The 26,683-nt window shown below is 37.8% G+C and overlaps 1 protein-coding gene across 1 annotated transcript in view; it reads right to left on the reverse strand.

Annotated features, from left to right (window-relative positions):
• The window catches only part of VPS13B (vacuolar protein sorting 13 homolog B), a gene marked incomplete at both ends in the record, with an annotated part of 442,808 nt that overhangs the window by 322,258 nt on the left and 93,867 nt on the right, over positions 1-26,683 (reverse strand). The window contains one exon of the mRNA XM_084260382.1: positions 25,211-25,395. Within this exon, the coding sequence (XP_084116508.1) occupies positions 25,211-25,395 (185 nt within the window). The remainder of the gene's footprint in view (positions 1-25,210; positions 25,396-26,683) is intronic.

Consider the following 26,683-nt stretch of genomic DNA (forward strand, 5'->3'; position numbering starts at 1 on the left):
CTAGTCCAACACCCCTGCAGTAAGCAGGGACTTGTTCACTAGATCAGGTCGCTCACAGCCCCATCAAGCCTGACCTTTAATATTTCCAGGGATGGGGCCTCCACTACCTCACTGGACAACCTGTTCCCGTGATCCACCACTCTCATATGGAAGAATTTTTTCCCAGTATCCAATCTATATCTCCCGTTTTCCAGTTTAAAACCATTACACCCCTTGTCCTATTGCTACATGCCCTCAGGAACAGTTCTTCCCCAGCTTTCTAATGGGCACCTTTCAGGTACTGGGATGAAGATAAGGGACATCCCAGTGAACAGAATGTCTTTTCCTACAAATCACTTTTTCCAGACAAAAACGTTAAGTCAACAGCAGACCTCTTAATGCAACTTCCAATACTGAGACTACAATTTCTGTATATATTAAACCAGAAGTGTCCTAAAGAGAAAGAAAATGAGGTAACTATCATGCTTAAAAAAACTGTACGTATTAGCAGAAGTGCTGAATAACATGGTCTTTAGCATAAGTTCCACAGCACACCAAAGTGGCAGTGAGGCTCAGATCACATATCCTCATTTCCATAATCATTTTCATATATCGAGAATGCATTAAATAAAGTACCATCTTAAAAATGAAAAGCAGACATTCCTTTGGAAATGAATTCAATATTTAGCATGTCACACTCAGAAAAGTTCTCCTCCTTCCGTAACACAGAAAAATTAGAGCATAATAAATAACTTTAAGGATGTTTATTATTTTGTTTGCCTTAATTTTGTCCTATAGGCACAAGCATACACTACAGTTGTGGAAAGATGGCATTTATGTTGAGAACATTGTATTCCAACAATGTAAGCCATAACTTTTTCTCTGAAAATAAATATATACAGACCCTAAAAAGAAAAGAAAATCAACATGGAACCTTCTTTACTATGCATTTCCACATACCTCACATTAACTGCTCCTGCTGACAGACTTTGATCTCAACAGTCTCCAGTCACTTCCCAGAAAGAAACAAACACACACACACCACAGAATATTTCTTCTTACCAGATTCTTTTCCAACAAAAAAAAAAGCCTACACTTAATGTATATACATATCTTGGATCCACATATGCTAGCATTGCAGAAGGTTGAGCTAAGGGGTCCATGCAAGAATGCTAATTAGGAATTGCTGTGAATACTGCCTCTCTTTATGCTGACTTTTGAAGAGGCTCAGATTCTTCCCTACAGCCTGTATCTGAGTTAACTATACTTAAGTTAATTCTGATGTTAACTTAGCAACGAGGGCAATTACTTATGGAGCAAAACTAAAGTTACTGTGTCTGTAGCTGTGGTATTGTTGCTCATTTGTAATTATTCCTTCCTAAGGCAAGCCATGGAAAGAGTAATTCTTCTCACCATGGCCAATTGAGATCAACTACTAAATCCTTCACTGTGAAAAACTTGATTATCTCTTCTGGAGAAACAGGGTAACTTGTGAGAAGTCTCTGAAGAATTAGTAAAAGACAAGTAGAGCTAAGCAACATACTTCTGGAAGATCACACTACAAGATCAGTTACTTCTTGTAGTGGTTACTCAACATATGACAGTGCAGTTCCTCAGACTTCAGACAATGTCAATAAATAAAAGAAAGAATTTTTTTTCAACATGCCGACCAGAATGCATAATTAATAACCAGACATATGTTTCAAATGAACTCCCAGAGGAAATAGTTAACTAACAACCTTTACAAAGGCTACACAGAAGCAATGTGCAGACCAGCTACATGAAATGGCAACTGATGTTAAACACACTAATTCTCAATAGGTTTCATCCTATCATAGGAAACTAGACATATGCCAATAGATTCACAGGTGGAAAGATCCGGGCTGTTATCTTGCCAACCCAAAGTATTTCATTGCATCAGGAACCAATACACAAAGACACCACACAAAAGGCAAAGCTATTTTCAACAGGAAATGAAGGAATGAGAAAATGGTATTAACATAATTTGTGAAAGTCAATTTACCCCATAAGATTGACACAATTTAAATTAAAAATTAAACAATAATAAAAAAGAGAGCTTTCTAACACTGGTGCTAAAGTTAAAATACACATACTACGCTAATACCTTTAGCGAAGAAAATGTGCCCATACTGATGTGGACATACCCAACTGCAATGTGTAAAATAAACAAAGACAGATCTTACTTCTCGTATAAAGAATGCTCTGGGGTTTTATTATATCCTCTACTAAGGAATCATTGGCCAAAAATATCCAGGAGTTTTAATAAGAAGGATTAAGAAAAATCTCGATGATAGTCAGATTTAGTTTTTCCAGAGGACACTTGTTAATGTTAAAAATGGAGCCTGCTCCATGCATTTGGGTTTTGGGGGGTTTCTTTGTTTGTTTAGGATGGGTTTTTTGTGGGGTTTTGGTGGGGGGGGTGTTTGTTTGGTTGTTTTTTTAATAAAGGAACTCTTCAGCTTTACAATTCATTAAGCTGCTTTTCAGCCACACATAAGCTGACATTTCTCAGCTGCCTTCCCTAAAGATTGCAGAAGTCTAAAATATTTCTGCTGCAATTTTATCAACTAAGTAATCTGAAAACCACAAATAAGAAATGATAAATATTTTAGAAGAATGCTACCTGAAGAAATCTCCTTTGCGCTGCTGATCAGCTACTTTCCTAGCATAAAAACCACCACACCTATACAAACACACAACATACTCAAGGGAAATATCAACAAAGATGAGAACAAAGGAAAACACTCACTCTTGCTCCAACTGCAACAGGTAAACCATTCATGTATTCAAGCAACTGAAGGAAAGGCCAAACTTCCTTAGGAAATAAAAATCCCAGTGGAAATGAAAGTGGAAATGAAACCAAGGGGAAAAATAGTATTTGGCTCTACACCCTAAGAGCTGCCTACAGCAGCGTATTACAGAGAGGTCCCTGGAGTCTGGCTGAGCTTCAACAGCGGCAGCCTTTCACCATAAGAATTCGGTCATCAGTGGCATAGTTGGCTGATTAAGAGATGAAGTAATGTATTTACTTATTTTAGTAAGAAGCTGCACAAAATACAGCCATACAGCCTGATGTGCATAGAATTTTTGTACACATATCAAATAAAGCAAAATACTGAAATCTATCAGTTAGAAGGAAAAACTGAGAGACTTCAAGGAGACAGCATCTTACCTATTTGCATAGAACATGGAGCAAACCAAACCAACCCCATTACCATCCCCCAGAAAAGCCAAATTACAAACAGAATAAATGCATATTTGTTCCAGTAATACCACACAAGAAGGACTTTTCTTGTTAACTGAGAAGTATCCACCAGCCAGGTGAGCCAGCTCTTACAAAAAACACTGTAACTGGTTTTATACCGTGGATAATGTTGATGTTTAGCATAGTTTTGGATACAAACAGAAGTTTTATTCAGAGACTTGCTTCACAACTCCACAATTGCAGGGTTGCCTTGCAATCTTCATAAATAACTTCCAATAATTCAAAATATCTATTATCTTGTCTCCTCAACGGAATTTCTTCTCTTACCATCTCCAAACAAGGTAAGATTACAACCTTCCAATGTTTGGGGTTTTTTGTTTCTTTCTGATGTTAAAGAAGAAACAGCTGAATTTTTTTCATGTCAGCATATCTGCTGAAAACCCACCATATGAGACTGGTTAAGTAGTGACACCTTCTGAAATGACCACCAAATAGTAACAGTATAAAAAAAAGAAAGGGAAACTTTGCAGGACTAAATCCTACCTATATACTGACTATAGATATCTGCTTGTAAATTTTCAATTTAAGGATGTCATTAAAAGAAATTTCAGCTGGTTTCTCTCTCAGGAGTAATGCAGGAAGTATTTTGGGTACAATGCTACAAGTATGTTACAATGTAGCAGAAGATACAATTTCATTAACTTTGACATCCTTTTGATGGAGGCAGTAGGGACTTCATCAATACAGGTGGCACAATAATCCTATGTGATTTACCTAGGTCCCATGTAAACAGTAAGTGGGTATTGATAGCTACTGTAAACAAGGAAATATTGTAAGCAATCTTAGCCTGCAAGATTGTGGACCTTTCAGAAAGTAGGGGGAAAAAAAAAGCTGATGCATTACAATAAAAGCTTGAGATTGCTGCAAAGCAAAATACCAAGATCAGCTTATAAATTCATTCAGCTCTGAGGTCCTCTCCCTTGGGGCAATGCTGTTGTACCCCCTGCTTTGAATTGCTTCTAGTGTTCATGTTTCCCAAACAGCTAAATTAACTGAAAAATAACCCTCAGAAGGAGCAATTTCCAGCTGGATCTACAAGCTGAACTAACTGCTGACTTATCTGCCTGATCATAAGGTGGTGTGGGAAAACTTCAGGAGTGGAAGGACCAACCCTTCACATAGGAGTATAATCCTACATCAGCTAAAAATACTAGGAAATCACATTCTTTGTAAGACAGTACAAAGATTATAAAACCCTCTTGTCCATATGAAAACATCTGCAATCAAAATCTGGCACCAAAACAGTTCAATAGTGTATACTAGAATAAACAGGTGCCAAAAGTTTAGAAAATATAATCTATGTCTTTCTAAGAACTAGATCCAAGTGTCATGTTTATTCCTCAAATCTGTAGATCCTTCCATTAGAGTATGATCAGAATGCAACAATAGGTGGTTTTAAAAAATCTGGCTCAAAGACACTGTTAATCATGGAGCTGAGGGGGACCAAGCAAAACTCTCATATATTATAAATGGGGTATGATAAATACAAAGAACAAAAAACAATGCTTTGTTTTTGGGTAGCATAATTAATATTGTTCCTTACAAAGGTAAATATTATTTGTCTTAAGCTACTACATAGAAACCTCAAGTCCTGTTGTGCTAGATTAGTGATTCTGATTTGCTGTACATGCTACCACTAATTTAAAACCAACAAAGGATTTGCCAGTATATTAAAAAAAAAAATTTAGATCCATAAGATACTATACACATATTACTAAAGCAGTCAGAGTCTAAGTAGGAATCTGGAATACGGGAAATGAAGAGACAGATGTGTAGACAGTAATAACAAACAGAATTTCCAGTTTCCACCTCACACCCTTGCAAATAAATTAACTAGAAAAAGATTACTCATTAGTGTTCAGAAGTTTTGGATTTAATCTTCCCCCCGCACCCCACTAAAACACAAAAAGTAATATGTATTTCTTCCACAAGGTTCCTGTAATTACAGCTCACATATGCTCAGAAGAATCATAGAATCATTAAGGTTGGAAAAGACCTTCAAGATCATCTAGTCCAACCGTCCCTCCACCACCTATGTTACTTACTAAACCATGTCCCTAAGTACTTTATCCAACTTTACCTTAAACATCCCAAGGGACGGTGACTCCACCACCTCCCTGGGCAACCTAGTCCAAGCAGCTCAGATATTTTAGATTCTTAATGGTAGCAACAAAAGGGAAAAGAATGTACTGTCAAACATTAAACAAAGACGAAGAAAAAATGCTATTTCAGGGCAACTTTAGTCAAGTCTACCGAGTGAAGGAAAGCAAAAGACTAGACAACAAAGACAGAAGACACTGTGTGGAAAGTTCCTCTAATGTAGTCAGTAAGAAAGGACAGAAGTAATCGGTTCAGTAACAGAGCTTTGAGTAGTAAAGCTGTATAAATGACACAAATACATCCTTAATTTTTTCAGAACAAGTCCAAACATCTAAAACTGTGCTGGCAACGTAAATCACTACACATAGATAGCCTGTGCGCAAGAGAGGTAGCAAGAGACCATTTCTTCCTGTAACATGATTGAACAGGATTCTTCAGTCAGTGTCGAGGAGGAAATATGAATTAAGGAAATGAAGGACAGAAATTTGGATAATTTGAGTTTGCAGAAAAAAATATTATAGATTTGCTGTATGTCATTTTAGACTGACATCCAACCTTTCAATTAGTATAAAAATGTTTCCTTCACAGAAACAGTTTACTTTCAAAGTATCACTAAAGAATGTAAGTGTTAGACCATGGGTCCATCAAGCCCAACCTTCCTCCTAGAACCAATGCTGGATTCCTAAGGCATCCCACTAGAACAGGGAAACTCTGAATGACATTTATAAATAAACCTCCAACTATTAAGAATATATGACTGCAGATGCAGAGGGTTGTTATCTTCATTTCAGTAGCTTTCATATCATTTTGTTTTCTTCTCCTTATTTATCCAGAGGTTATTTTGATTGTTTGTTTATTGGAATGGCTCCCTCCTTTTGCTTGGCATCCTTTCAAACCTGGTATGTAGTGGGTTTGTCTGATGACACCTAATTCGTCTTCAAGGAAGCAGTTACTTTTTAAGTCATAAAGGTTTTTGAAGCTTCTAGGCTTCTGTTGGTAGGCTGGTCCAAATCTAACCATTCTCACTATGAAAAGGTGTATTTTATTTTTAATATTTCATCAAGAAGAAAAAAGGAAAAAGAAAAAAAGGCAAAAAGGCAAAAAAGACGACAAAGGAATCCTCTGCTACCCCATTTACTGTTCATTTGAAAGGTGCATTCTTTATTTATTTCAATTGACAATCTCCTCCAATTCTCATATGAGCTTTACAGCTCTCCTCTGTGCCCTGTCCTAGTTTTCAATTTTCTTTTTAAGCCACATAAAAGTCAATATAAGCATTGCCTACAGGGTTATAAGCATCACATATAAAGCGTGTGTTTACATACTCATACCTTCCCTTATCTCACACACAAAATTCTCACTAGCTACTACTGACATAGCACAACACAAAGTCCCTGTTGAGGTGTGGGCTGCTGTGATTCCTGCACATTTTCATCCATGCTTTTGAAGAGCAAGACCCTCTTTGTGAAAATTTGGTCTATGTTTCTTGCTCAAATGTACATAATCCTGGATTTTATTTCAGTGGATCCCAATAACCATGTAATCCAAATCATACTGTGCAACTGCCCTATTAGTGCCATTCTTCCTAAATCATGTATTTCGCAGAGCATACTGGTAAGGTTTTTTCCAACACTTTTGTCAAAAAAGGAATATTTCACCTTGGAAATTATGAAAAGCTCTGGAATAATAAAAAAGTAGTGTGTTTTTAAATAAAATATTCATAACATTATACAAATGCCACTAAACCAAACAGATGCATAGGCAGTCTTGATTCAGGTAAATGACATATTAGCATGAACAATCATAAAAAATGCGTAAGGAGTAAGAAGCCCATTTAATGAAAAAACTTAGAAATGTTTCCATATGTTTTATGAAGTATTCTTTACCCCTTAAATGAGCACATTCAGATTTAGTCGCTGGCTTTGTTTCAGAGAAACCCCATCTGTACACTACACCGCTTACAGGCACATCTCAGTCATGCAATAGCTATGTCACAGCTCATATATCAAATAAAAATCACATTCAAGGCCACACAACCTTATATACCCAAAGTCTTCCATTCTATTTAAAGTAATCCTAAGAGAGCTCTTATTGCACCTCACTGCTGATGTCACATGACTTTTGTTGGGAAACAGAGTCCTACAACTGAAATATCAAACAGCTCTTAACACAGATGAGAATGATCTAAAGGACAATTCTATTGTACTTATATATTCCTTTTTTTAAACAAAGAAACAGGTGTGGAACAAAGAGTATAAAAATAGTAGCACTGCACAGCATTGTGTTGCACTCTGAAAAGCAGGGTAACACACAAGCAACTCACAGTAGGCTTAAAGAATTTATCTGACACATTTAGATTCTCAGGCTAATAAACTGATTACCCACATCATAGACAAAGTGAAGAAGTTGTTATTTTATCTTCCCAACATCAATGGCTTCAGTACCAGGACAGTCCCACGTCAAACCCATCAACAAATGTAACTGATAAGTCAAAAGGCTTCTATCCACATTAAAGCTATCCAGTACCTGAAGGGCCTACAAGAAAGCTGGAGAGGAACATTTTAGAAGGGCATGAAGTGACAGAACAAGAGAGAATGGTTTTAAATTGGAAGGGGGTAGATTTAGATTGTGTATTAGGAAGAAATTCTTCACTATGAGGTTGGTGAGGCACTGGAATAGGTTGCCCCAGGAGGTGGTGGATGCCTCCTTCCTGGAACTGTTCAAGGCCAGGCTGGATGGGGTCTTGAGCAGTCTGATCTAGTGAGAGGTTTCCCTGCTTGTGGCCGGGGCCGGGGGGGGGGGGGGGGGGGGGGGGGGGGGGGGGATGGGGAGGAGAGAGGAATGGAACTTGATGATCCTCTGAAATGATACAAACCCAAGCTCTGAAATCATACAAAGCCAGCCTATCTCCTCCACTTGAGCAAGTAGAGCGCTGCTGAAACATTTCTTATTATCAGGAAGTTTCTTTTGCCAAAGAAAAAATGTGCAAAAGAAAAAAAAAATCTTGCAAATAAATACAAATGCCTCACTATGAAATCCAGCTATTTTCAATTAAAAAAGAGATTAATTCTTGCCAATATTCAGAACTGCAACATACCTCTGAATTATTGGCAATAGTTATAAAAATGATTATTCAATAGTTGTGTTTGGTGACTTCCTAAGAAGGTAAAGAATGTTTCCAACAGCGTATGAAATAGCTGTGTCACTATAAAACAGAACATATTTGTTACTTTTGAGGGTGCAGTGTTGTGGTTTTTTTTAAAGATTACACTGATTGACACTGCAATCATCAGGAAATTATATCAGACTTCTATAGCTTCAAACAGTTTCATGGAGTTTATCCTAACAGCATTTAACAGCTCCTATTTAAAACAATCAGTAAAGGGAAAAAAAAAAAAGAAAAAAAGACAGGCCAACTTCTGTAACACGTCTCAGTCAGAAAGCTTCATAAACATGCTGCTTTGGTGTTGTAAGTCTGGATTGTTGTAATACTGATAAAACATTTAATTTTTCAATCAGCACTCACTACAAATAAACCTATTAGGTTAATATACAAAATAATGAACAGAAGCCTCATATAAAGAAAACATGTACACAAGATACAAATTAAATATAAACCAATAGCAAAATATACAACTTCTGCTAGCACCAAAAGCTAACAGTGGCCAACTGCATTAAATAGACACAGCCTGATCAAGAGGAGTGTTCAGAAATCAGCTGGCTCCAGTTAGAGATCTGGGGGAAATAACATTTCAAACAGAAATAATTTGTGAAGCATCAAGTAACACAGAATGAAAAGAAGGAAGCCTTGTGATCATCCCGCCTCAATTCTTTTAAAAAGCAGGCCACAGGATTCCACTCCTGTATTTAAACAGCAGCATGAATCTATCAAAAAACACCCCGCAGTCTCAGCAAGCTGTTGCAGTCATTAACTATTGTTAACATTAAAAAAACCCATCTTTTAACTGGAATTTGTTTGGGCTACTGGAACTTGTTATACCTCAATTCCCTAGCCAGAAAAGTTTCGTTTTGAATACATGATGCAGTTGCTTCACATACCACTAAATTTACCTCTTACTAAGCAACTCTTCCAGGCTTTCAAGTAATTTCTGTTACAAGTTTCACCTCCCACTCCAACATCCATGTGAGCCTTAAGAAGATCAATGTATACCAAAATAATGACTTGAGGGGCATTCAGAAGTCAAGCTGAGCTTTGAGGCTTCTTGGAGGACAAGACAGTGTACAGCGCTTGTGTGATGTATGACAACCAGGAAGCTGTTTCTCAGCATTATGTTCTTTTTGTTTATATGCTAAAAATCAGTGAAAGCAAAATCAAAATGAATACAAAGATATTACCAATGGCATTTATATAGTTGAAATAGGTAAAAGAAAAAGTGAATTACAGAAATTACAAATAATTATGTCACTTACATAATAAATCAGTGGCATACAAAAAGAAGAAAGCATCCTGGTGCTATGGCCTGCAAGTTTCTGAGCTCCACCTGGCCAGTCAGGGAAGCACCTATATAAGGGTACTTGGGATCTGAAGTGTGATTAAGTGCAACTACGCTAAGTAGTGATTTTCTAACTGCTTGTACCACATCAATGAAATAAAACATAACTTCTAAGTACAAAGGGGGAAAAAAATCAAGTGAGTTTTACTTAAATAAGGATCTTCTACCTTTAGATGTTGAGATGCTAGGAAGACCTCTACTGACTACCACTCATTCAACAACCTATTAATTATTCATGAGAAAAGTTTAAAAACAATGATAAAGCAAAGTCACAGTTGGCTAAAAAAATTACACTATAGTTCATAGTCCTATTTTATCTATTCTGTCTGGTTGTTACTTTTCACTGCCATTTTGGGCAGCAACTGCAAGTCATACTGCAGGATAAAAAAAAAAAAGAGGTGACTTACTGAAGAGTTGCTTAAAAGACTATTCCTCACATTTCAGAAAGGGTGAAGAATAGCATCTCTGACATTTTTGATACATCTTAAACCACCACATGAAGAAATGTGACAAAATTACCATTTCATCATTGTTTCAAACAGCTCGTACCTCTGCTTGATAAAAGCCAGTAGTCATTCCCACATGAGTCACCAGCCACCTCAAATTTATCTCTTACCCTTGCTTCCACAACCACATTCAGACTGAAGATTCTTAGCTCAGAACATAGCTGTAGTCCTGCTTACTGATGAAGGAAATATTCATGTATTAGGGCTCCCTTCCTTCATTACTCTCCATATGTCATGCTGCTGGACCATAACATCACTCTAGGATGGAGCCAAGTTTGTGCTGTCTGAGACCTGCTGGCAGTCTGGCAGGGGGGCCCAAGAAGATACCCTCCTTTTATCTGCCACAGGGCACTGTGACTGTGTAGCTATCACAATATGTGACTACGGAGTGACATGCAAAGCCTTTCAGCAACTGCCCTAGAAAAGCAAGTGATAACCTCCCTGCAGGTGTTGGGTGTCAGTATTGGATCCCCTCTGCCACCCCCCCTTCCCCAGGCAGAAGAAACTCAGAAACCCAAATCTTCTCTTTGCCATCAGGTCTTTTCAATATCCTGCCACTTCAAACGATTTCTTTTTTGTGTCATTCTTTGAAAAGTTTTCAAACTGACTCCTGTAGCATTGCTATGATCTATCAGAAGTTTAGACATTCATGAATGAAGGGTGGACTGGAATTCCAAATAGGTAATACTCAGGGACATACCGAGGCTGGTATATTATCATAGAATTGTTTTGTTTAGAAAAGGCCATTAAGGTCATGAAGTCCAACCATTAACCTGGCACTGCCAAGTCCAACCACTAAACCGTGTCCCTAGCACCACATCTACATGTCTTTTCAGTACCTCCAGGGATGGTGACTCAACCACTTCCCGCACAGCCTCTTCCAATGTTCGACAACCCTTTTGGCAAAGACATTTTCCCTAATACCCAATCTAAACTTCCCCTGGCACAACTTACTTAGATGGATTCCAGAAAAGATTGGGCAATATTATATCTACTTCTCTAGAAGATCATCCATTTTACCTGTTCCCATCAAGGTATTCTTTTATAAAGTCTGCAGCTTCTTTTTCTGTGGCCTGGGTTTCCCACTAAATGCTACTACACCAAATGCAGCATCTGACTGAATGCTTGAGACATGAATACTAAGAAAAAAAGGTTTTTTTCAGTGAATGCTCTAAAACATCTTTATTTCATCTCACGTCCCTAAGCATGGCCATTTCAGTCTTTACTGCAATGCTCAAAAAACTGACCAGCAGCCCTTTTCAATTGACAATTATTACCTCCAGTATTTAAGATAGACCACCTCTCTGCTGACACTGTTAGGAAGTCAGTCCCCTAAAGGTTTATACTCAAACTCAGACAAACCACTCAAAGGTAGCAAAGGAATCAGGAGCATATGAGGTGGGAAGACTGAGAACATGGCAACAGTTTGGTTCAGTAGTATTCCTTTATTTAGCTAGGGTTTGGGGTTTTTTCCCTGTATTTAGGAAATATTCTGTACACGCAAAGAGGGGTTTTTGAGCCTTTGCACACAGAAGGCAAATTTTATTAATTAAAGAAGTAGTTGTTCTTATTGCTGAATATGGTAGAGGTATTATCTCTGTGATAAGGGCAAATCTGCTGGCAAGCTGTGGTTCATTGATAACACGTGGGATACTGCAACATATGAATAGATAGCAGCAGAAAAGTGATCCCACAGGGAAAGTAGCCTGGACACGAAGTACACATCAAAGCAAGTTTTATAAAAAGCTCTCTTGAAAGACAGAAGATCAAGTGCTTAGCACTTTGGTGATCACAACCACCTCATCTAAGCTCAGTGGATGGAATACAGAGTTAACTGATGAAACCAGGACCTGCAAGGGCTGTAGCAAGATGCAGTCACACAAATTTTCAACAGAACTGCAAATGCTGTTATGTCAGTGCCTCAAAGGTTTGCTTTAAAGCTTGCAGTCAAGACTCCTAATGTCTCTGAAGTGATCTAGTTTGTTGGCACAAACAGTGTATTTTTAGATGCAATTTCCTAAGGCCATGCCTGGAATAACATACAGTTCAGAAGGGTGAACTGCACTATCTTCACTGCAACACACAATTCCACAGTGTTGGAAAAGCTGTTGAATACCTGCAGAAACGTCTTTAGAAACTAAGTGGAATTCTAAAAGAATCTACAACAAAACTAAGGCAAATAGACACCTAACAGGTGTTTTACATTGCACACCCTACAATTCCAAGCTTACTGCCAAGTGCATACCAGGCACACAGTCATAACTACTCACAACTGCAAATACTCACTGTCAAGTACTCATACAAAAACTGCATTTAAATACAGGGAAGCATGAAAGACAGTAAAACTGGTTTAAAAGAAAGAAAAAAAAAAACCCAAAACATCCCCTCTGATCCCAGTTCCTTGGTTTGTTAACAGATAACAAAAAGGGAGACTCACCTCTGACAGCAAATCACAACAGACTCATGTGATGTCCAAGTGGCTCTGAAAAACACCTATGCTGTTCCTAACTCTAGTCATCCTTCGGCAGTGTAGAAGTTTGAAACGATCTCTTTCACCAAGCAAGCAACTAAACCATGCTCTTCTTGAACTCTTCCTTCTGATGATGCTGGCTCCAGATGGATGTCTGACTAATTCCAAACAGTGGTAACAAATCTGAAGGTACTTGGAAAAGAGTACAATTCTGCATCCCAAAAATTAATTGAGGTCTGGATTTCTGAGATGATACATCAGTATGTATGTTAAAGGGAAGCAACAGAATTTAATGCAGTCCTTCAACAGTCAAAATATCAGAAAACACCACGTCAAAATAGCTACGTAACAGTGGAGTACAACCACATTTGGAGGATGTATTTTTGCTATCTAAACTGAAGCCAAAAGACAGCAGATAGCGTCTGAGTAGAATCCACTGAACTCACAATAAATAGGCTGATACAGAGATATCAGAGAAGGGATTTTCCAGGAAATATTTTCTTTGAGAAGATGATAAAGAGGTAAGAACCCCATTTTCATCTATATTACAGAATGTTTATCTCCAGGACTCCTTGACTTCCTAAAACAGTAAATCAGGTCAGCACAGAAACTCTTTTTGGTCAGCTTGTAGTAAAGCAATGTGACTAGTTTATTAGTATTTTTACTTGTTAGTACTTTCATTTAGAAACTTTTCTCCAGTAATTCCAATTGCTAACATGCCTAGTTTAAGATGACTTGGCTACATCTTAAGTCTGACATTACATCTAGGAGAATGAAAAATGCTAACCAATACCAGGATAAAGTAGCTGGGATGACAAAATTGCTGTATCCAGCTGTAGTACATCATGCAAGCCAGGTCAAAACAAAAAGAACACAAGGGAACTCAAACCCTCTGCAGAGGTGCAAGGATGTATCTCTGGCTTCTATAATGTTAGGATTCTCCTATCTTCCTCTTGATCATCCAGTATTCACTTCCCTTAGGAAACAGATAAAGCCAGACTCTATTATACGTCCACCAAGGTGACAATTCACACAAAAAGAACTAAATGTATCTTCTTAACAAGATCAGACCCCTTAAAGCAATGAAACATTTCTTCCATCAGCAGGTTGAAAGAAACACATGTCAATGTCTTAATTGGAAAATTTGACAAATTATTGGAATACTTCAAAAAAACCCTTTCAATAAGACTATGAAAACAGTAAAAGGAGGAAAAGATCATGAATGAGATGCAGCAAAAAAGCCAGGGTGTAAAGACAGGGGAAATCAGCTTAAGAAGGTGAAATATCTGGATTTATTTATCAGGTTGTCCTCGAAACAAAAGAAAAAAATGAAGGTGAAAAAAGATAAAGAAGTAAAGCAATTGGTTTGATCTGTATCCAGTACCAGCCTTATGATGTAATCATCACAGAGAGAAACTAAGTTCAGACTGGGGATTACACTTATATTTAGATGATCTCCAACTAAAAGAAATAACTCTCATTACTTTCTCTGAATCGACAGAAGCTCTGGTTCCAAAGTATGTTTTGGAGGATGTTAAGCAGATGTAGGAGCTCATATTTTGCCTAAGACAAAGCTCCAAACATCAGGAGCTGTGGTTATACATAGAACTCTGACATCTCCTTAGAATCAGAGCTTTTAATTAACATATTGCACAGTGTGATACACATCTTTATTCATTAAAAACCCCTACAACAATATAGCAAAGTGAGTAACACTTTCCTACAACAGTTCAAAGCAAGATCAAAGCAGTTTCATCTGCTGTGCCATATTTAATTTTCCCATTACACTCCATACAAACAGAAGAGAGATTCATGAGACACCATTAAATAACACTTGAACAGAACACCTCCCTTTCTTCATTTCTTCCTCAGCAATTTCCCTCCAAAAGAAAAATTAAAAATTTAAAAGGTTCATTTAATATTTTTTTTTGCTTACTCAAGTATCCCCAGAAGCTAACATTTCACTCATTTTGTCTGCCTTATCATTACTCCCTTTTTATGTTTATGTCATTGGTAGAATGTTTCTCCGAAGGAACTGCCCACCTTAGAGGCACAATACACGAGGATTCATGGTCAAAGCACTATGCTAATGGTACGATAATATTTTTCCAGTAAAAATATGCTTTCTGTCCTTACCATTACGTTACTACACGTACATTGCATTAGATTTACTCTATGAGGTGGACTACACATGTAGTAAAAACATTGTTCTTTACTGCAAGGGTCACAACAACCACTCCTCAGGCAGTCTGCATTTCAACAGGTTAACAACTCTCCCACAAGATGTATTCCTAGAGAACAGTATCTTCTGCTTGAATATCCATGCAATTGCAAACTGGGATTTGGATCTATGATCTCTAGGTTTAAAGTGATCACCATGCATGTAGCCTTTTTAAAAGCCTGATTTAATATATTAAGTCACATGGAGCATAAGACTAGCAATGACTATGGCAGTAAGTAACACTGGTATCTTTCTATGCCAAGAATACCATCAGTATTTATCATCTTACCTTGTCACAAGAAACAACATTTCCCCACAAACGGAAAGTAATTTTCCATGTCATTCACTACCAGTCTTAACACAAAAGTAGGTTTAAAGCACACAACTCTTCTTTAAACTATTAGTATCACAGGCACTGTTACAACATGTTTTAGCTGCAGTTTAATACCTGGGATCTGGCACATGATTGCAACTTCATATAACTCTTCTTTGATCAAGACAACACACAATAAGTAAACTCACTACTCAAGATCAGCCTTCAATAATACGTTTGCAAACAGAAAACATGCTTCTGCCATATTTAATAGATTATAAAGGTACATATTCTTAAATCTATCTGCTTCAGATTACGCTTTAGTTTTTTTTCCCCTGAAGACTACTACAGAAAACAAACTTTTACTACAGGAACTTCCTCACAAAGTTCTCCAATTCTGTATTTACCTTATCCATTTAATTCACACTCCATAATCATCTATTCCATTCAAAAACTCCTTGATGATATTTGCTGCCTCATCAAGATCATAACCCCTAATTAGCCTGCTACTTTTTAAACTGCAAAATTTCTCATTCTGAATAACAAGCAGGAAGGTATGCTCTAAGGTGTTCCAGTTTCTTTTAAAGTGATGCAAATTCTTTCAGGATCACAAAGCAGTTTTAACAACTTTAACCCTACAACAGAAAAGCAAAATCCCATGCTGTTATTCAGAAAAAAAACCTACTGCCCTGCACAGCATTACAAACCAAACAAACTATTTCTGTCACACTGAACAAAATGCACAACCCAGCAACCCAATACAATCTTTTCTTTTATTCAGACAACAGTATGACTGAATTTGTATGTACCGATAGCATCAAAGCTCAGGTTAAAATCTAGTTGGCATGAGAATTAGAACAGAGAGCCAGGGCATTTTTATCCTTGGAGAGTTTCAAGGCCTGACTGGATACAGCCACACGGTCCCTAGTCTGATCCCGTAACTGACTAAGATGGTAGCAGAAGACAGGACTAGAAACTTCCTGCAGTCCTTTCTATCTTGAATTTTCTGACCTGGTTATTCTTCTGCCAGAGCAAAGAAATAGTTCCCTTGTATTCTTCTGAAAAGCACTGTTCAGCAAATGGTAGATGACTAGGATAATACTTCTGTTGCAGGACCATGGCATGCCCCTTTTTCTTGCACCACAGGTACCACAAAAGCACCATGGCCTTCTCATTCATGCTTTATTCTTATATCAGAAATTATTGATGGATCTAAATTTAACAACTTCCCTGGGTCCTTTCCCAAAAAAGAATCTTTCCTTCTGCTACCTCTGAAACTTTCTTTTGCGTGTCTTCTCAGAAATTCTCCAGTTCCTATTCTGCAGCAGATTCATAACGTTCTTCACAATCTTCTTGTCCTAACACTGAATTTCAGAGATTTAGTCTAAACATATTCTATTGCTCTTATAAAAGAAGCCACCACCTCAACCTCCCCATGGAGATTTTCACCTGATGCAGGACAGGGAAGCTAGAACAAGGCAAAAAGGCAGCCTTCCTCCCTGCTGTACAAACACACCTTTCTTAATAGAACAAGAAATAACATAAAGCCAACAGCTGAATAAATAAAACAGGTGCTCTCAGTCACAGCTTCCATTGCTATTTGTGCAAATAAACTACAGGCTCTGGAGGAAGGGCACTATTTATAGCTCTAAGCTTAGGTGTCTTGTTTTTGGTAGCCCACCAACATACCCAACAAAAATTCACTGTTAATTTCAACACACACACTGCACTGAGCCCTCCTGCAATTCTGCAGCACAATTCAACTTCAGAAGATTATTTACATCTATGTATATTTCTCATATGTATATATGTATTCTTTCCACAACCTATTGATTTTTTTTTAGCTTTTCTTACTCTGAGTGCTGTTCACTCTACGTATACATTCACTTTCACTACAGCAGACATTTAAAAAGCTTCAAGTGGATTTTTATGTCCATGAGATTCTTTAGCGCAACACTACAAATCAGAATTCAGCTCGCATCGACGCCTTAAGGATGCTTACCACTCTTTCATCAGAATGCTGTATCTTTCAATTTCAAAGCTATTAATTAAACTGGAAAAAAATAAAATTACATGGTTTACATGCACACCTCACACGGCAGCTGCTCATTGCAGGCCACTACAGAATCACTGCTTCAGACAGAAGTTTTATTAACAAGACACTCAACCAGCTCAACCCCACTGATTACAGACTATGATAAAGCGTCCCACCTGTCCCATGTTCAGTCAGCTCATAACTTAAGATCATCACTGAAAATGTCTACAATTGGAGGAAAGAAAAGATTCTACACGACCATATTGAGCTCAAATAACTAAAAAGTGGGTTGTGCTTAGGTTGCTTATCCACTTTGTTTCCATCTCATATTAGAGTCTATAATCTACTGGACTTCCAGAGAAACGTACAATGTACAAAACCAAAACAATTTACACATCACATTCAGAAGCCTGCATGAAGGATGAGGACACACATGGGTACAATGACCCATGGAAGACAGTAAACTGTTCATACCATTCAAGTTCCATATGGCTGTGTTCTGCCACTCCTAAGCAATTACTTAAGAGAATACAGTCTTACACTTTGATTTTAAACAGAAAGTTTAAGTCATGCTCCTCAAAATGAATGCCCAAACCGACCATGTTATGTAGAACAAATGGAGATTAAATGCCAATATGTTGCAAGGAAGTGATTAGAGCTTAACTACCTGCATTACCACTAAACTTTGAAATGCTGGGCTTTTGCTGGGCTTTGTGTTTTGGGGTTTGGTGACAGGGGAGCAGGTAAGAGGAAAAAAGTCAATCTTAAAGCAGGGGCATTAAAAAGGCAAGTCACTTGTTTCAGTCTTTTTCCTAAGTGGTTAAAAGAACTATGCAGCAGCTTCACGACCCTTTTTTATATGTACACCTGGGAAGAATACTGAATCCTGTTACTTTCCTCAGTGTTACCCTGATGTGGTTTAGACCAGATGTTTAAATGTTACAGTATGTACATTTTCTTCTCTTCTTCCAAGGCAAAAGCAAAATAAGAGGAATATTTGACTTCACTCCACAAGAGACCTATTTAATAGTTTGGCGGTTATGTAAGTAAAGGTAGCTTGGCTAAGTCAAAGTTGACGACATACAGAACGACATGATCCTAATGAGTTGGAAAATATTGGCTCTCATGAGATTCAACCAGATGCTACTGCGCTGAGAAAGCTACTGTATTATTGAATTTCATTTTTATGAGGTAAAATTTATTATTCAACCATTAAGGTATCCCACATGAAATCTTGCATAAAATAGTTTTACAGTTACTTTCTGGAAAGTAGATTTTATTTTAACTTTAAGACATCATTTACATGAGGGATTCAAATGCCTATTTGATCACCTTCAATAGAGAAATGTAAGGTCTGCAAGCAATTTTCCCAAAAATACCAGATTAATGGAACAGAACTGTCAACAAAATAATGAACTACCTGAATAGGACAAGGAAAAAGTGGTAGCAAGTTCCAGTTTTCCAGAGTAAACTAAAGCCATGTGTGACTGTGTATATGTTTTCTTGGCAGGCTGAAATGGTTAGAAACTGAGTACTTCAGGTACCTACTAACAAATAATGAGAAAATACACAGTAAAATTGCTCCATAGAATAAATTATGCTCAACCTTTGAAAGATCTTAACTGACATGATTCTTTTAAAATGTTGGTATTTTGCACACTTATTTTTGTTTAAAAAAGGTATAAAAGTAATTGTAGAAGAATTCTATTAACATCAATACATCTACTTACAAAACGATAGAAAGCATGTTGAATTTCACATTCATGTTTCTTTCCACATTTACAGTGAATGAAATACAAAAACAGGTTGCTTCACAAGCACATGGAAGCATAAGAACTAACACATTACTGAACATGTATCATACCGATGTGCCTGCATAGCAAAAGGATCATGAAATAAAACCAAACTACAAATATAAATTTCCAAACAACTATGTGTGGGTTGAAGACTGCTTTTGGTTTTTTTTCTATTTTAGATGCTATCCCTTATTAAAAAGTTTGTAATGCCTTTTTCTTGACACATGAAAAAGAGCACATAGTCATTTGCAGGTGCTTTATTTATCCATTTCTTTTTTTTCCATTTTGTCACTTGATATTCCCATCTACTCTTTTAAAGGCAGTAAGATTTTTTCTTCTATTTTTTTACTGGTAAAGCCTATTAATTCAAGTAATAAGTTCAATTGTTTATATTTATCTGTAATTGTTTATTTTTCTCCACTTCCCTGAACCCTAAAATTACCAACTGACATTTGAAGAGAACCTTTATAAAGCAGTCATTTAAAACTATAGATTACTGAAAAGCTAATGTGTCACTGCAATGAGGGGAGTTAGGTGCTTCCAAAAATCCCATTAAGCCACTACCTGTATCCTAAAATTCCTAATTGGTTATAATGAAAAATCTGCTCTTAACAGAATTAAATAGTTTCAAGCTATGGCAGGCACAATATTTAAATATATTTATGATAAATATCTAGTGTAAACCCCATATATACTTCTTGAAATGTTCGTTTCACCTGTCCTTCCCAAGTTCTGAGCATAATCAGCGAGTCACAGCACAATAAACACCTTTTCATGGGTAGTTTTAAGACAACAGACCTTACTAATATGTATGACAAATACAAATTTTAAGCAGTACAGTCACTTCATTCTTCAATTCTGTTCAGAAACCAAACAGGCAACTTGCTTTTGAGACTTCAAAACCTCTGTTTTTCAGACATCTTGACTTTGGACAGGTCAAGCAAAAGAGAAACTGTTAGTCTATCCAATGAAGACAGCAAGTCCAGTAACAGAAAAACCCCTATTAAATTCTCAAGGAAAGTGTTTTTCTCCTAGGAGAAAAATGGTTTCTAGAGAGGAGGGGAAGGAAGGTAAATGGGAGACCTAAGAGTGTTAATTTTTAAGCAATTTACCTTTCTGTTATTACATCACTATTCCCGATACGATTTTGTACAAGAAAGAGCTTGAGAGTTTGTTCTGAATCCATACACTACCCTTCAACCTAAATTAGTTTTGAAGGAAGTCGGAGCAGAAAAGGGTTTCTTCTCTAGTTGAAGCCATAAGACAGAACTTGAGATAAATTTTGTTCCTATGTTTGTGGAAATAGTGGAGAGCTCCTGTTTTAAACTATATCCAGAGAAATTCTTTCAGCAGTTATCTGGCAGAGAGGCTCCCCAAGAGGCCTTCATACCTCCTGAGACTCTTCACAGCATGTCAAAGGACCAAGAGTTATATCGTCTTCTCTGATGTTCTCTCCTCCTCCTGCAACTCACATATCCATACTTGTCTTCCTACTAAATTTTGGCTTGCTCAACATCATCTACTTTTCTAGCTTCTCCCTGCTTCTCCTTGCTTTACCTTCCCTTTCATCTCTTCTCTTTTTATTAGCTGAACCTCTTTCTCCCTTTTTCCTTCCTTTCCATTTGTTTTCCCTGCTAAGTAGTTTTTTCTTCTTTCCCTACAGCATGTCTTAGCCCATACTGTAAGCACAGGGCTGCGTTGGAAGAAGCACACAACTACAGACCATAATTCCTTCCCAAAAAGATCTATGCTGAGAGAATACAAAAGCTTGTGGTATCACTTTTGAGTTCAAGCAATAGTTAATCAGTCCATTGCAGAGGCACGTCACTTGAGAAAGGCACCTGGCACAAAGCCTCAATAAAGCCATAAGGAGCTCAAGCAACAACTGTTTCAGCGCAGTAATTCTCTTCAATCACCACAGGAAAAGAGCTAATACACATACAGACTGTTGAGAAAGATTAAGGCTATGTAAAGAAGTTGCACATTTAAGCCTATCTATGTGCAATCAGTAAACTACAGAAGAAAAACGTGAGCTCTCAGTATATTTTCAAAATTGGCAGAACAGATCTGGAAGGGAAACACGTAACTATAACCTTTCCATAGGAGGACAGAGTTTGTTCACAAAGGACGAAAGTATGGTGTGGTGCTGTGTAAGATGGATGTGTAAAGTCCTTTCATCCAGACTGTAGGCAGACAGATTTTTGCTGGAAATCTTGGGATAACAGCAGACTATTAAAAACAGTGTGACCAACTACACAAACCCTTTCTTTTTCTGAGAATAATATCACGTCTGGGCAGGGCTTCTTAAATTTTCATGAAGGGATAAGAATCTAGACAGAGACATAGCTGTTTGTCCTGCCATATTTCTAATTTGTCAGAAGGAAGGCTTTTGGAAGTTTGAAAATGTAAAGGTAAAAGATAATTTGGACAATGGTATTCATCAAGCACAAAGTTTATGACTTTTCTAACAGCAGAATGAAAATGATGAATTTCAAGAAAGATCAGAAATACAGTAGAGTGAAGGTAAGAAGATTTTTAACTATTTTTACTACAATGTCATAGAAACTAAATCAGAAAAAAAACAAGGAACAGGAAAGAGCTATAGGAAAATAAAGCAAACATGTTTATACTTATATTATTTGTACAAAACTTATGAAAGAAACAATTAAATCACAACACAACCCACAACAATTCACCCCTCTCCTCTATCTAGTGAGGATGTATCAAGCTGTATCCCTATTCGGAGCACTGAATACACAGTACCCAAGGATGGAAAACTATTTTCTTGATGCTGTATTGGGTTTGCACAGCAAGCTTTTGTAGTCAGGACTACTGGGGTGACTTCTGTGAGAAGCTGCTAGAAGCTTCCCCCGTATCTAACAGAGCCAATGCCAGCTGGCTTCAAGACAGACCCACTGCTGGCCAAGGCTGAGTCCACCAGGAACAGCAGTAGAGCCTTCGACATATAGTATAGTTAAGAAGGAAAAAGAAAACCACCAGCACCTATTGCAGCCAGAGAGGGGAGTGAGAAGATGAGAGGAACATGTCTGCAAGAAGCAAAGTCAGTGCACAAAGAGGGGGAGGAGGTGCATCAGGCACCAGAGCAGAGATTTCCCTGCAGCCCATAGAAAAGACCATGGTGAAGTAGGATTTCCTCCTGCAGCCCATGGAGATTGATGGTGGAGTAGAGACTCTACCTGTGGCCCATGAAGGAACCAACACCAGAGTAGGTGGAAGCCCCTGAAGGAAGCTGTGACCCCACAGGAAGACCACATGAAAGCAGGCTTCCGGTAGGACCTGCAGCCCATGGAGAGAAGAGCCCATGGCAGAGCAGGCTTGCTGTCAGGACTTGTGACCCCATAGGGGACTGTCCTGGGGCAGTCTGGTCCTGAAAGTCTGTACCCTGTGGATGGGACTCACACTAAATCAGTTTGTGTGGAACTGCAGCCTGTGGGAAGGAGTCACAATGGAGAAATTTTTGGAGTACTATCTTCTTGTGGGAGGGACCCACGCTGGAGCAGAGGAAGAGCGTGAGGTGTCCCCCTCTGAGGAAACAGTGGCTGAGACAATGTGTGATCAACTGACCACAACCCCCATTCCTTGTTCCCCTGTGCTGCTAGTGGGGAAGGTAGAGAAATCAGAAGTGAAGTTGAACCCAAGAGCATGGGAGCATTTGGGGGTGGGAAGGACGCTTTTAAGATTTGGTTTTATTTCTCACTCCCATTTGATTTGTAATAAATTAAATTAATTTTCTGAAGTCTGTTTTGCCCATGCTGTTAACTGGTGAATGATCTCTCCCTGTCCTTGCCTTGACCCAAAAGTCTTTTGTGTTTTCTCTCCCTTGTCCATGGACAGTGACAGGGCAGGTTTGGCTGGTGCCTGGCCTCCAGCCAAGGTCAACCACAAGTACTTTTGTCCTACTTATGTGCATAGCTAGAAAAGAGCTTTGATCAGATGGAAAAACACAATACCACTGACAAAAGACTTATGTCTGAGTTGTTAGGTTATGCAATGAAAACTCATCTGTACACCCACAAAGATTCTCAGAGACACAATGGCAGGAGGAGGAACCCAAATAATACCATGTTGGGCTACTCCCAGGCCCACTACAGGAGCCATCAAGCCCAACAAAGGCAGATCTGCACAAGCCCAGAGGAGTACTGGGACATGCAATGGCAGGAAGGAACCCAAATGAAGAACTCCAAAGCTGCTGTTTCATGTTGGAGAAGCTATATGCTATTAGTAAAATAGCAGTGATTAACAGATGTGCTTTGTTCACTGAAAAGTTCTGTATTGACTACATTATCCTTACAGTTCCTTCACTTAAAAAAAAACCACCACAAAATAACAAAACCCCTGAAATTTCAACATTCCTGTGCAATTACAGTCAGGTGGGTTTTTTAGAATCTTACACAAATACACGTTACTGTTAAAGTGTGTGTGTAAGGTGACACTAAGTACAAGGATGATTTTCAACATAGCATGGTACCAAAATTTACACAAAAGCTTTCCAACAAAAGGTAATAGACTTATAGAATCAACCAAGCCAAGAATTAGGACAAAAAGGTAGAAAGCAGTCATTTCATAGCCTTGAACTCAAAGCTGCCTTTGTCTTGCTAATGCAAATACAAATGAAGTATAAAATTTACCAGGTCAAGCGTTAAGCCACGAACAAGAGAAGATCAAAACAAGTGTACCATGCCGCTCATCTACTCTACTGTAAGTATTTAAAATGTGTGCTCCAGATTTCTATTCTGCAGATATATTGTTAGCACAGTTGTATCACAGTTCATTGAACTGAAGGACTGAAACTTGTTACATAATGAAACAGTTTGGAGCTGTGCACTTGAAATAATCAAATGACTGTATTTACACATTTGTCTGAGGTGTGGACTGTAAACATGCTAGCTTCTGAAGCACCAGTATATGAAAATTAAACCTCACAATCTCACCTTAGGTGACCCACATAGGATCAAGGAATTAAGTGAATCGGTGACTTTTGGGAAAGAGGGAAAAGATAAGCACTTAAAGCATTTATTCCAAGGGTGACACACCTGAAAACACAACAGTTCTTCCATACCATCAGGTCAACACAGGTTTAACTTCAAAAAATAAGAGGACTGAAAAAGGAGGACTGAAAAAATAGGAGTGAGAAGGACTTTCATGGGTAATCTAATCTATCATTCTGCTTCAGGACATTATTTACTACAACTGAATCATTCTGGTCACCATTCTCCAAAACTGGCGATTATGGAGATTCCAAAAGACCTCGCTTATTCTTGCTATGTCTTTATTCATGACATATAACCCATAGTAGATCTAAACAATATTTGGTCTAAACTATTCTAGCCTGCATAGAAAGATAACGAAAAAATATATTATCATCTTCTGAATGACCTTTATGCACATGAAGACTGTGGTCTCCTTTGTACAAAATCCTCAACTTACTCCCAAAATCCACGGGTGTTTGCAAAAGGATGACAGCGAGTTTTCTTATTTAGTTCATCATCACTGACACTTGCATATCTTTAGTGATTTCACAACAGTTACGTAACATTTATTTATACAACTGGATGAGAAACATCTGCAGGCCTTTAAGAAATGCAGTGTATGCTGCTGATTAATAAAGCCCTTAATAATCCAGTATTTTTATTTCCTCCAACAGCTTCACCTCTGCATGACTGAGTTATAACTCAGCACCATACAGGGCAGCAAGGGTGGACATTTCAGATGAGGGAAGCATGGAAAAATTATCCTGTATGGGAAAATTAAATGCATCCAGAAACTGGTGCCAAGGAGTGAAGCTTGGTGGCTTAGCTTACATCCTGGATCTTAAACATAAGCTATAAATACCCATATACACACAAAAAACATTCTGTCTGTTAACTACTACAAGTAAAACTGGGATTTAAAGGATATAATTGTATGCACATTCACTTGTAGTGCTCTGCACCATAACAAATACTTTACCAAAACCATCTTATACTTACCTGAAGTTTGGAAAACCTCATTCAGTATAGCTTCATTTACCACCACTGAACTGACATTCCCAACAGGATGACACCAGCTCTGGTAAATAGTTTGAAGCAGAAGGGTTTGAGCTCTAGTTGCTTGAACTGTCAAATTAGGAAGCTCAAATATGCATTCTGTTAGTGGGACATGAGCTCGCTTGGTCCTGTTGAAAATATTGAAGGAAAAAAAAAAAAAAGGAAAAACATTACTTTGGTGCATAAAAACATCCATTTGAAAAACTCAGTCACAGAATACCAGACTATAAGCAGTTAGTTTATAAGGTTGGAACTGTGTGCCTGATAAATTTCTTCTTTTAAGAGCTGATTCTACTTATACTGAAATTCACCCTAAATAGGACTTCTTTTACATGGCTTATATTTATGTTGCCTTTAAATCATGAGCGGGAAAAATCACACATTTTCATCTAATTATCTCTTAGGTTTAAAGTATTTAATAAAAGCAATTCCAAGTGCTTCCACCAAAATAAAAGCTACTAATAGAATTGTGCAGTTACTAAAAACACAGAAGAAATCTGTTCCCAAATTGATTTTTCTAAAAAAAACCCCACCAAAATTATAGCTTATAGTTAGTCGCTAAATGAGGTATGTTCAGTTATCTAAGAAAATACACATTACAAAAAGCCAAACAAAGCTCCACATTCCATATTTCTCCTCATATTCTGTATTTGGCTGACATGGAGCTCATTCAGTGATTCTAATACTTTTCAGTGCCTTTTACCTTCTAATTGGGGAGGTGGAACAGGTAGGGACTGACATTGGGAGGGTTAGTGCAAAGTACAGAACATTCTGCTTGCAAATAAATTCTTCTGTGACAAGAGTCCACTGTCAGCACAAAGGCTCTCCCCGCAACTACAGTGAAATCAGTAAACTACCTTTTCTTTTTCCTAATATACACACTATTACCTGAAATAAAGCAACAGATTGATTTGCTACATTCAATAAAAGCTACAGAGGTTCTTTAATATTCTCATCTTGAAGCCTTTTCCTGCAACATATTTCTAACGTTACTATTCTTGCCCTAATTACCTCCTGTCCCATCACTGAAAGGTACTTTCAGTGTAGTTTAACATTATCTTCTCAAGTATCCCCAAAATATCATCACTGATGCACAGATTAGCTCATCCTCATTCTAGAGAATCTCCTCCATTAGGGGATTTTAGGGACTAGCCTAAAGCCACATGACAATTAACAATGTTGTGTTAATGCTTCCTTGGGAATCAGAGCCTCAAATGAGGGAAAGCTGCTGAAGCTGCTCACAGAATCCTTTAGCCCAGGAAAAAAAGCCCCATCATTTAACAAAATATTTCAGGGAACTGAACATGTAGGGACATTCCCTTGGAGACACTGAATGGCTCTTTGGATCAGCAAAATAAAAACCTTCCAAGAAACTGTCACATGCAGTCACTCTACACTGCATCTCCTATCTGGCTC

This window comes from Gallinula chloropus (genome assembly GCF_964237585.1).
Source record: "Gallinula chloropus genome assembly, chromosome: 2".
Classification (NCBI taxonomy): domain Eukaryota; kingdom Metazoa; phylum Chordata; class Aves; order Gruiformes; family Rallidae; genus Gallinula; species Gallinula chloropus.